This window comes from Pelodiscus sinensis, chromosome 3 (assembly GCF_052426305.1).
Source record: "Pelodiscus sinensis isolate ZL-2025 chromosome 3, ASM5242630v1, whole genome shotgun sequence".
Lineage (NCBI taxonomy): Eukaryota > Metazoa > Chordata > Testudines > Trionychidae > Pelodiscus > Pelodiscus sinensis.
This window is the reverse complement of record NC_143054.1, coordinates 25,006,838-25,019,136: the sequence shown is the minus strand read 5'-3', so window position 1 is coordinate 25,019,136 and position 12,299 is coordinate 25,006,838. Positions and strand designations below refer to the sequence as shown.

The following is a 12,299-nucleotide window of genomic DNA, read 5'->3' as shown; positions in this document are numbered from 1 at the left end:
AGTGTCAAAAGTGAAAGTAAAGTGTAGCCGCGGCTCTGCTGACAACGGGGAGCTTTTTCGGCAGCTCCTGTACTCCTCAAAAAATGAGCCTAAGACGTACAAGAGACACACACAGAAAGGCTAGTTTCCCCAACCAACACCCAAAACTTTGAGACAGTCCTAATCGTACAATCTGTAGGAATGCCTCCAAAATACCACTAACAGCAGTTATATTGAGCTATGGTAGAAAAGAGTCATATATAAATACTAGATATTAATAGCATTACACATAATTTAGGTGTTGAACACACTTCAGCAGATGGATGTGGAGGAACATGCCCAATTCACTTGCCTTCCTTTTCTGCAATAGCAGAAAATTCAATATGGAAGAGCTATTGTATTGCAAGTCTGTCATGACCAGGAGAGTTAGGCAGCAGCCTGGGGATTAAGGGATTAACTGTACCTAAGACAGGTAGCAGTCAGCCAATAAAAATGCAGATAAGAATTTCGAATTGGGACAAAGGAATGTTTAGGTTTTTCCACTCCTTTGTCTCTGGGCAGTTTCTCTCCAAATACTGAGGGAGACAAACATGTCTCTCTCTCTCTCCAAGAAAAAACTCTTTACTATCTGCAAGTAGGGTAAAGTTTTATGTAAATCTGTTAGGTTTTAATGTTTTATGGTTTGGGAATCTGATGTCTGTGCATTTAAAAATGGGTTTTCCTCTACTTTGTAACTAAGCTCTTGGCCCATGGAGGGTTCCCGCATAAGTATATTAATTGGTGACTTTTCCATCTACTCATTATGCTTGTAACAGGAGTATAGTGGTGATAATAAAAGTTCTTTCTCTTTCTTTTTTATTAATTTGTGCAGTCCCCCACTTCTGCATTTATCGTGCCAGAGTGGGGAAAAAGCCTTGACAAAGTCCAAACCTGCAAGATATTCAAAACCTTAAATAAGCTTTCAGCCCAAATATGTAACCTTCAGCATAAAAATATGCTAAATAAACTATATACATATATATTGCACTGAAGTTTATGTGAAACACAACTTTTCTTCTCTTACATGAACAAGACTGTTTGATAAATCAAATTACATGAACAGGACTGTTTGATAAATCAAACTAGCATACTTGATAAGGTTTAAAAAATTGGAATTTTAATACTAACATTTGATTCTACAGGAAAAAACATTCTAAGTCGCCACTGAGCAGGGATAAGCAATAATTTTTGGTGGGGGGGCCACTCCAAGATTTTGGTAAGTGGTCAAGGACTGCACTTTTCTGTGGAGGGAGTACAGGGTCCAGGATGGAAGCTGGGTGCAGAAGGGCACATGGGGTAAGGGAACGGGGTTCAGGAGACAGTTGGGGGTCTGAGAGGGTGTTTGGGTGAAGGAAGGGATTATGACCTGGGGTAAGGGGATGCAGAGGGTTTGGAAAGTGACCTGAGGGAGAGAGTTGGGGTGTAAGAGGGGCAGGGGTGCCAGAGATGCTTACCTAAGAATCTCCCAGCCTGCAGCATCTCCAAGGCAGGCTGGGCTCCCTGCCTGCTGCAGCCCCAGACTGCTTGAAAATACAAGCTGTTCTCTCCACATGGCTTGCAGCTCCTGGTGGGGGGGAGTAGGAAGAGGCTTTCCCCCCGTCTCCCAGGACAATCTTTCAGCTCTGATTGGCTGGCTGTTTCCAGCCAATAAGAGCTGAGAGATTGTCTGAGGTCAGTTTTTATTGGCTGGTTGTTTCTGGACGATAGGAGCTGAGCATCGGGCTGGAGATGGGGAGATCACATGAAGATTTCCCCTCTTCCTGCAGAACAGAGAAACACAGCTTTAAACTGCTGGCAGCTGTGTGTCTAAGGGAGCCGGCAGGGTAGTTCTCATGCTGGATCTGGTGGCTTGGAGGGCCAGATCAAGGCCCCAGGCCATATTTTGCTCAGCCCTGCCCTTGAGCATAACATATACCCTGCATTGCAGTTTAACATTTACATCAGTTTACCTGCAACTCTCAGTAAATCTGCAAGTCCCATGATCTTGGCAGACTGTTTGTAGTTTGTAGGCAACTGAGAAATACAATCCTTGATGAGGCTGAGTCGATCAGAACATAAACGTACTGTTTAAAACAAATATGGTATGTTAAAGGGAGATTATATGGGCAAACTTTCTCTAGTTTAGCTGGAACTGTTGATTAAAGTGCAAACACACACACTCATACTGCATAACAATTACATTACAGTTTAATGAGGACTACAGATACAGAGGGCCCTTCACAAACACGTAAAATACATTTCCCCTGTCCTGAAAAGTCTGCAATTTGCATTAGCACTTTAGGGGCACATTTTAACAGTAGTCGCAATTACCTACATTTCATATTGTAATGTTGATAATCTATAAAGTGTTTAATACAGTAATTTTGTATGGTTTACGTAAAACAATATACTAAAGTTTATGTTTTACCCAGTATTGACCTTCATAATTATTTTAGGCAAGCCTCCCACTCCAAAAAATGAGTCCTCTTCATGTTACTAGACAACTTTGAATAGACCATACAGAGTACTAGCCATCAAAACTTTCTATTTAATACTCAAGTGAGCAGGAAATGAATTTAGGTAGGGAAAAACACGAATATTGGCATATTATATTAGAAAAATCTCTATTAAGCAGACATATCAATAAGACCAACATAAAAATAGCCATGTATTGCAAGTTTTATAAAGGCCCTCTGGAAATCAAATGGTAAGCAGAGTAAAGATTTAAGACAAGAAACCTAACAAAAGTACAGATTTTTGGGTAGGTTCTGTAACACAACACATTAGCAAGAACCATTAAATCTTAGTAATTTACTGATTACAGCAGTTAAATTTATCAAGTATTTCTCATCCTAATTAAAATATAACACAGGTTCTCCACTGAGCACACAGTCAACCTGTGGAACTTCCTGCCAGAGAATGTGAAGAAGGCTAGAACTTTAACAGGGTACAAAAAAGAGCTAGCTTGATTCATGGAGGTTAGGTCTATCAATGGCTATTAGCCAGGATAGGTAGGAATGGTGTCCTTAGCCTCTGTTTCTCTGGAAGAAGGTGACAGGGGAGGAATCAAGTGAGAATTACCTGTTGTGATCCCTCCCTCTGGGGCATCTGGTATTGGCCACTGCTGGCAGACAGGACACTGGACTAGATGAACCTTTGGTCTGACCCAGTATGGCCATTCTTATGTTCTTAATATTGTGGTTTCATAAATATCAAAGATGGGGATTTTCAGATATATTCACTATTGACCTAACTTTGGAGTTTAACGCTGACTTCAGTGCAATTAGACCAATGCTGACCACTTTGGTAAAATCATATCCCCAAATTTTAATTTCACTCCCTGTGCCTGTACACAAGTACAAATTGCGATAAATTCAGCTTGCTTTACAATACTGCACTGATGTAACTGAACAGAATTTAGCTCAGAATGTGGAGGTAAAAACTAACATTACATGGGCAATAATATACAATAGTTCTACAGTGGTGTATCCCTATTGACTTCAATAATTACCCATGATGTGTATGATTGAAAAAAAGATCAGAGCCGTAAATTAAGTGGAAACACCAAAAAGTTTAAAAGATATAAGGAATCCCATTTTAAGACTGAAATGCTATAAAAAGCACCACTTCAAATTAAAAAAAAAACTAAAATTAAACATTAACTTAATGTTTTAACTTGGTCCTAAAAGTGTAAAAAACAAAAAAAAGCAATTTTCACACAGAATATTAAAAAGTCCTAAAGGCTTCATAATCATGTCATTATTTTTAAAGCTATCATTTCAGCAATTCTGTTTCTCAAACAAATATATTAAACAGGGTTATTTTTACATTTTATGAATGTACCAAGAACTCAACAGCCAAACACAAGACTGCCCTTATAAAATATGTCAGTCTTCTTGAGATTGAAGATAAAAAATAGGAGTAAATTGTATAATTCAAAGTGAAAAAGTTAATATTGGCCAGATAGGCATACAAAAATTCAAGGCAGGGACTTCGGAAACTCTTAATCTTCTTCTTACTAGCTCTCTCAATCCTTACTGCAAAGCCATATTCCAATAAAATAAAATAGATTAATTGAATGGGAAGGGAGAACAGACACAGGCTCCAATCCTAATTCTTGTCTGCAGGAAAGGAAGGAGAGAGAGTGTTTCTTTTCTTCTTTAAAACAAACTCATGAGACATTCAGCTACTACAGCAATAGATGGTAGGTAGATGAATATTCTAATAAAGGCCAGGTGGAATCAAAAAACTTTTATTTGACCCAAATTTGTGGTTCCACAGGCAGTCAGAAAGGAAGGAAGTATAGATGGATAATCAAACGAAATGTCTTAAGGTTAACACTTTATACTCACAAGAAGGGAATCTGTAAATATTTTTGAACGAGACTCCGGGGACTGGTATGGCTCTTGGCACATAAATGCTGTCTGTCCCTGGTGCATGCACCTTGTCGGGACAAGGCAGCTTGCGTGTTCTTATGATCCCAGGAGCTATGCCAGTGGGAGCTTAGTGGTCCTGGTAAGTTCAACCAAGCTAGAAAGGTCAAGGGGAGAGGAGCCAGACTAAGAATGCACACCAGTCCTCCAGGATTAGGCGTTTGGCTCAGGGCTAACAACTCTGACCTAGAAAAAGCTTTTCTTATGGAAATAGCAAAAAAGATTTCTCTCAACTGTGTGTGACAGCTTTCCAGAGTCACTTATAGTGACTAGTATGACTGCCAGTGGTGAAAGCAGAAACGAAGCTATTGACGTGAAGACAGACGTCCTGAGAACCAAGATTAAGACCAAAATTGTATTCTGGAATGTACGTAAGGGAAGCAGAAACGAGGACGACCCAAGACAACATAGCGCCGGACCGTTAAAGTAGAAATGAAGAGCATGAATTACACTTGGGGCACTACTGAGAGGCTGGCCAGAGACAGACAGAAGCGGAGGATCTTTGTTGCTGCCCTATACGCCAGTGGGCATGAAGGACGATGACGATGATGATGACATAATGTTGGAGTGCTGTTCAGGAAGCTTCTACACTATAAAACAGTTTACTACTTGTGCTCCTAGTATAGGTTTTTGCTGGTACCTTAACATTGCATAAACAAAGCCTTCCAAAATTCTAACAACTCACTTAACCTAGTATTAAATATTAGATCTTTCAGGACTTCATGAATTTTGTTAGTTTTCATTAGTTCACGGTCACCTAAATTCTATTTAAAGAGTATGGGCAAGCAAAGATACACATGAAAAGTAGAGCTAGAAAACAAATAGCAAAGAAAGAATTAACAGGAAAGATGTAAAAGAAGCTAAAAGAAAAACAAAATGAAATAAATGATTGGAAAACTGATTGTAATGGAGAGAAGGAATGCTGATCGAGCACGCGGTGACTAAGGAGTTAAACTCAGGTAACTAGCGAAAGTGTTGGCCAAGGGCCAGGAGAAGCAATCGAGATAGAGGGATGAAATTGGAATTGTATAAGATTCCTTGCCTGCTTTGCGTAGGAGAGAAAAACCAGGAGTTGAGATACAGAAAATGGTTTAAACACAGGCAGGATTACCATGCCTCCAGAAAATTAAAGGCATGGAAGTAGACTGAACCAAGGAAAGATTGGATGTAAGTAAAGGAGAAAAAAGTGCATCTAGTCACCTTAGGGGTATTTTTTTTCTTTGTTTGTAGTTTGGTTTGAACTGCTCTATGTGAGTCTATGTCTCACCTCCCCATTTACCATCTAGCACTGTGCCCAGAGACTTTTTTCTGTGTTTTAATTTGTTTGCCTTTATCAAGTTTATATTTTGTTTTGTAATAAAAATCATTGTTTTAAGGTGATGATTTGATTCTTGTGTCCTGGAGGGTCTGTCTGTCTGTGTGTATCTGCATGCCTCACACTGAGAAGTTAGCTTGTTTTTTTTTTCTTTTTTCAAGCTCTTTTAGGGCAAAAGAGCTTGGGGTACCCCGGAGATGGGTTCAAGTGCTGACCCCTTTTTTTTAGGGGGTAAAAATCACTTGATGGCAGCAGCAATTCCCCAAAATCCATGTATTGTGATTCTGAGGGGAAGTTTTTGTAACCAGTGTCTATAGAGGCAAAGGGGTTGGTTTGGGGGGAGGATGAGGGGGAAGTTGAGCTTTGCGGGCCCCCATCTTCTGCACTCGGATTGTCAGAGTGGGAAACAGCCCTGACATTGACAATGAAAACAGAGGATAAAGTAAACTGACTAGGTCCAGAAAAAAGCAATATTTGTGGATAAAAGCTAATGGAGCCATTATCTGAAGAATATCTGATATAACTTATGGAGAGAGGAAATAAAACGTGACAAAGACTATTTGAGAGGAAGATGATATCCAGAAATACAGATATGATCACCTCTCTCTCTCTGTTACATCTGTAACACACTGCAAGTCTCGTACATATTTGGCAGTTAGCTAAAGATTACTATTCTGTTTGTCGCAAAAAAAAGTAAAACCTGGGGTTAGAGGGGACATAAGAACATAACATAAGAATGGCCATACTGGGTCAGACCAAAGGTCCATCTAGCTCAGTATCCTGTCTGCCAACAGTGGCCAATGCTAAGTGCCCCAAAGGGAATGAACAGAACAGGTCAAGTGATCCATACCCTGTTGCCAATTCCCAGCTTCTGACAAACAGAGGCTAAAGACACCATTCCTGCCCAACCTCGCAGAGCCACTGATGGACCTAACCTCCATGAATTTATCTAGGTTTTTTTTTAATCCTCCTCAAAGTCCTGGTCTTCCCATTAACTTATCTTAACTTTGCCAGAAGGTAAGATAAAAAGTTAAGATAAAGAAAAGTGAAGCTAATTAAATTAAGACTCATACTCTCACATAAACCAGAGAAAAGTTTTGAGACCATCCTAACATCTTAGTGAGCAAGATAATACTGCACAGATAAGCAGGGAGAGGGGAAAAGAGATATGCATGTGCACATATACTTGTTCCTCTCTCCACTGTTCTGAAATATTCAGATAAAATGCACTGCAGTACTCAAGCACAAAGTGCACTAAAAATGTGAACCCACAACTTTAATTTTCTTCCTTTCATGCACTAAATAGTGCCTCACCCTTAATGTTATTTTAATGTCATCTTTAATATATTTAAATTATTGTATGATAATGTCTAGCTTGGATAAACGTCTTGCAGCTATATGAAAACTTTAAAAGTGATTTTATTCCTTTACAAGATTAATTTATCTGAAAGATTTTGAAGAGAGAAGAATAAAACAGTACCATTAAAAGTGACAGGCTTCATATCACATACCATAGCTATGGTATACTGGATATGCTACAGGAAATATTAAAACTATACACTATTAAACTATACCTTGTAATGGCAAGATTGTCACACCAAATTCATCCAGATAGTTAAGAGCACGAACGAGGTCTAGCTCCTCTTGGACAGCACTGGGGCAGTCGACAATAAGTTGTAAGCAGCACCTAAAAAAAATAGGAAAAGAACATTATGCACGCCTGTAAAAAGATCAGACAAGTTACTCTTTTTAGATACAGAAATTATAACTTCTTATAGTTGACTCTGAAAAGTGACGGCAAAACAACGATTTATTATATATTTTGGTTTGTCAAGCTTAGAAACTGCATCATGTGACTTGTTTTACACGACTCCTCGTTAGCTGACCGATGGTCTGTGACACCCAGAAGCACGGACTACTTATCAAATATCTTAGCTGGGTGACCCAGCTAAAATATGAATGACCTAAATAAAGATACTGAACACCTAAATTAGAAGTAAAGAAAAAAAAATGTAGGACTTCTAATACTCTAGCACGTTTAACAAAACAAACACCAAGACATTTAAATTTAGTGAAACATTTAGTGCAGCATGTAAGGGCACACTTCTGTGCATCATTTTGACAAAGCTTTTTAGCCTTGTCAAAAACAGCACACAATGTAAAAAAAGCCCGAGGTCAAGGACCCCAGGCAGTTCATCCAGCAATGTTTTGTATTATAAAACATTCCTGAATGAATATGATAAATGAAAAATTGTCTGACATTGTAGCAAGTACAAATAAGTCTTCTATGCATGAACTAAATACTATTTCTCAAGTAGTATAATAAAATAAAAATTATTATTGTCTTTAAAACAATCTTTTGTCTTATCTGCACAGTGAAAGATGCATCACTCCATAAGAAAAGACCGTTACCTGTGTTACATAACTAGTGTTCTTCAAGACGTGTCACTCATAAATGTACCACAATAGGGGCACATGCTTACCATATACGTTGATACCAGAAGTTTTTTCCCTTATCAGAACCCATAGGGGAGCAACTCTAGTGGCCCCTGGATGAACCCTCATGCCACTATATCATGTTTCCTGTCATACCAGAAAACACGTGCCCAAAAGCCACACTGGCCCTTGGGCAACTGGGTCCCTGGCAGGAAGATGAGGATTGCCAAGGACCAGACACCCTAGGGTCACCTACCCACCTCCACCTCACCCATTTCCCTGACACCATCCTCATTCCCTTCCCCCAACCCTGAGCAACCCTGACCCATGACACCAGTCCATGCTGGGAATCCAGCATCATGTCCCCCACAAGATTGGAGCCAATGCTGGTTTCCTTTGGGGGAAGAGGGGAGCGTATGCTGTTCCTCCCCTCCCCACAAGAAAAGCCGGAGCAGAGCCCAAGGCAAGAGACCAAGCAGAGTGTGCAGTGGAGAGAGCCGCTTCCCCACTCCTGGAGAGCAGTGTGGACCAGGGTAGGGTATTAGTCCAGCTTCACAGAGCCTGTAAGCGTTGCCTCACACAAAGAGCACAGTTTAGAATCAATCAAGTTGCTTGTGGGACAGCTCTTCCATGTCCACACAAGGGCAGAGGTATCTGATGCGCTGCAACAGCAGATCCAGGGGGATCAACACATTGCTATTTACCCAAATGTAGGGTAGAAGGAAGAAGATCATAAGGTGCAAATGCACAAAAAGGAATACAAATAAAGAATTAAAGCAAAATTGTTAGGAGAAATGAAATGTCACCTTGTTCCACTGCCAGAGGCAGAAAGGTTGGCTGCTTAAGATGAAGGGCAGAGTTTAGCCACAGGTGGGGAAGATTATCCCATTAGGAATCATTAAGGTGAGAAGCAATGCAACTGGAGAGTAACTTATCTCAGACAGACAGCCTTTTGTACTTTCAGGTCTTCAAAGCTGTGGTTACAGTCTCCTCCCTCCCCCATTTACTTTACACAAGGGGACAGAAATTACAGGAGAATTTGGCCAAACCCTTTTTTTTTTTTTTTTTAAGTGAAATTCATCATCTACTACACATAAAATGAAGGACTCAAGAGATAAAGAATATGGAATAGAGAGAAAGAGAGAAAACATGTTTTACTATACCTGGCTAAATCCATGCAGCTATCAGTCAAGCTGGTAGAAGAATTGAAGTATTCTCTGCCAGCAGCCAAAACCAGTTCAATGCTTTTCTCATAGCTGACTCTATACTGTGGTTTTCCTTTTGAGGCAACACTAACTGGTGGATCCACTGACTCAACACTGCAATGCATCATTTGCCCAGCTAGGTGTATGTTTTCTAGATGGCTTGAACATAGAAGGCTTTCTGTAAATATCTGCAAAGTAGGATGGGTACATTTGTTACAATAGCATCAACTAAAAAAAGTGTTGAATTTTCTGAAGGTCCAAGCCATTTGAACATAAAGGTTCCTAATAATAAATGAGGAAAATGAGCTTAAGGTGTATCTGCAAAATTATTCCAGGATTAATATATGCATAAATAATTTTTCAAGTATTTGAACCACAAAAGAAGAGTAGGACAATAATTCCCATCTTTCTCTTTTTATTTTTTATTTACAGTACAAACTGAATTCTGTTACCTCAGTAACTGTTAACTTCAAAATAAAATCTTTAGTGACACAACAAGATTAATTAATAAAAATCAAAAGATAATATTTCACAATTAAAAAACATTTATAATTCAAATCTGACCCACACTAGAGGTCAAATTTTTGAAGTAGTTTTTTTTTTAATTCCTTTGTATAGATAGGGCTTAAAAATTAGAAGGGTAACATTTCTACAGTTTAATCAATATTTTATTCATTTGAATATTGTTGTATATAGATAATACTTAGGCATTCATGTAAAAATACGCAAGCACATTACTTTACAAATTAAAAACTCAAGCTTCAAAAATGGCCACTTTTTCCTCCAAATAGATTATGCTGCATTTCAAATTTGTAACTAATACACACGTTTTGCATGGAATTTTTTTAATAGTCTGCTATTAAGCAACTACCACAAATCCAAGTCCTGATACCATCAAGATTTACATAAATGCTTAACTTTACACAGTGTAATTTTGTAAGCAGTCCCACTGAAGTACCTTCAAGTCCACTTCAAGTGTGTAATTAAGTACATGATAAAGTCTGATCCCACTGCCTTGCCCATATGTAATATTACTGACTCCTCCATCATCCTCAGCTCTGGAAGGGAAATTTAACTATAGGTCTACTTACATCACAGAAAAAAAAATCTTAATTTTGCAGCATGGCTTAAACAACAAATTTCATAGATGTATTCCTACAAGTAGTGTGCTGTAGTCCTGTTAGGTTAGTAAGTTGCTAAATCAAGGGTTCTCAAATTTTTTGCCCCCACTGTGATATTCTTTCAAAATATTTCAGGCTGTGATGACCCACTCCAATGCCAAGCCATCCTTACTTCTGTTATGCTGCTAATGGAAACTCTGCTTTCAGAGATGAGTACCCAGCCAGCAGCCACCACTCCCCAAGCTCTAAAGGCAGCACAGACCTAAGGATGGCAGTACCACAGGCCCCCCACTCAAAGAGCCAGATTTGAGAAGGGAGATTTCATGGTTCATGATACATTTTCATGGCTATGAATTAGTAATGCTCTAATAAAACACATTTAAGTTCATAACAAACATCATAACAACAACATTTCCCTTGGGTTTAATATTATTAATTTTAAAACAAGACTAATCTTCAAAGTATGAAAGCAGGATTGTTAATATGACAATTTATTTTCAATAAAACATTTACCCATTTTAGCCTGAAGGAAAAAAAGGTATGATTATGTAAAATATACTTAAAACTGAATAAGTTACCTTTCAGAATAGCTCAAATCAATGGATCAATATTTTTTCTCCAATATAAAAGACATGTACAATCTCAGTTAACAAGAATAAAATATTTGAACACTAGTTATTATAACTTTGCATCAATCATTTTTAATACTGTGATAAAAATATAAAAACATTCTTGCAGTAGGCAGATTTTTTTCTTTCTCCAAATTTCATTAAATTTAGAACAGCATGCCTGTATTTCTAGACACTCAGATACTATAGTGATGGCTACCACAGAAGAGCCATTAAATAAAATATAGTTTATTTTATTCTTTCATCTTCATTCATAAGGACAGAGCTCTACTAGAAGTACATATAAGATTACCTAGAAACAAAGAGGAATCTCACTGTCATGACATTCTTACATATATGCCCTGTCCCTATGCATGTCAAACAACAGGAGATAACTTGTATCCAAAATTCTGTGTCTCATTCCTATACTTAAAACCACTCAGTGGGGAAAGAACATATATACTTTGAGCAAATGCTTTACCCAAAAATATTGCCCGTGAGCTGGATATGGCCTGCCAAGCCTTTGGATCCAGCCCTGACACACTGGGACCCTATGGAACACTCCCTGCCTGCCACAACGGGGATGGGGGGGGAGGGAAGAGAAGAGCACAAAGTTTCCCCTGCCCCAGGTCTAAACTAACCCTTCTACGTACCCTTCAGTAACCCTTTCATCAGGTCAGAATGCTCTCCTGCACTCATACGCCTCCCGGAACCTGCACTCCAATAACTCTGTCGCAGGTAACAGCCCACTCCTTCACCCAAACTCCTTCTCAGACCCAACACCCTCTCCTGCAACCCAATACCCAACCCCAAGCTCCCTTCTTCCCCCCGCCTCAGACCCAAACCCCATCCATAGAAAAGTACGGCACTTGACCAGTTACCAAAATCTTGGAGTGGCCTCCCACACCTACCGTAAAATTGCGAGTATAATGCACACTTTTTTTCCCAACTTTTTTGGGGTAAAAGTCGGGGTGCACGTTATACATAGGTGTTATTTTGGTAGCGCCTTGGCTCGCTACCTGCCCGGTGCTCCGTCAGGCTGCGCCAGGGGGGTCCCTGTGGCAGGCACGAGCTTGGCGAGCACCGGGGAGGGAAGAGGCTGTGCAGCCCAAACCTTCCAGGTGAGCCTGCAGGTGGGAGCAGCGTGTCCCTCCCTCCTACTCTCCTGCAGCCCGTGGCTGCCT

At 39.5% G+C, this 12,299-nt stretch overlaps 1 protein-coding gene across 5 annotated transcripts in view; it reads right to left on the bottom strand.

Annotated features, from left to right (window-relative positions):
• NBAS (NBAS subunit of NRZ tethering complex) overlaps positions 1–12,299 on the bottom strand; it is a 341,233-nt gene that overhangs the window by 210,779 nt on the left and 118,155 nt on the right. For all 5 annotated transcript variants that reach the window (XM_075923472.2, XM_075923475.2, XM_075923474.2 and 2 more), the window contains 3 exons: positions 9,345–9,574; positions 7,320–7,432; positions 1,968–2,081 (listed from right to left, as the gene is read on the bottom strand). In XM_075923472.2, coding sequence (XP_075779587.2) covers positions 1,968–2,081; positions 7,320–7,432; positions 9,345–9,574 — 457 coding nt within the window. The remainder of the gene's footprint in view (positions 1–1,967; positions 2,082–7,319; positions 7,433–9,344; positions 9,575–12,299) is intronic.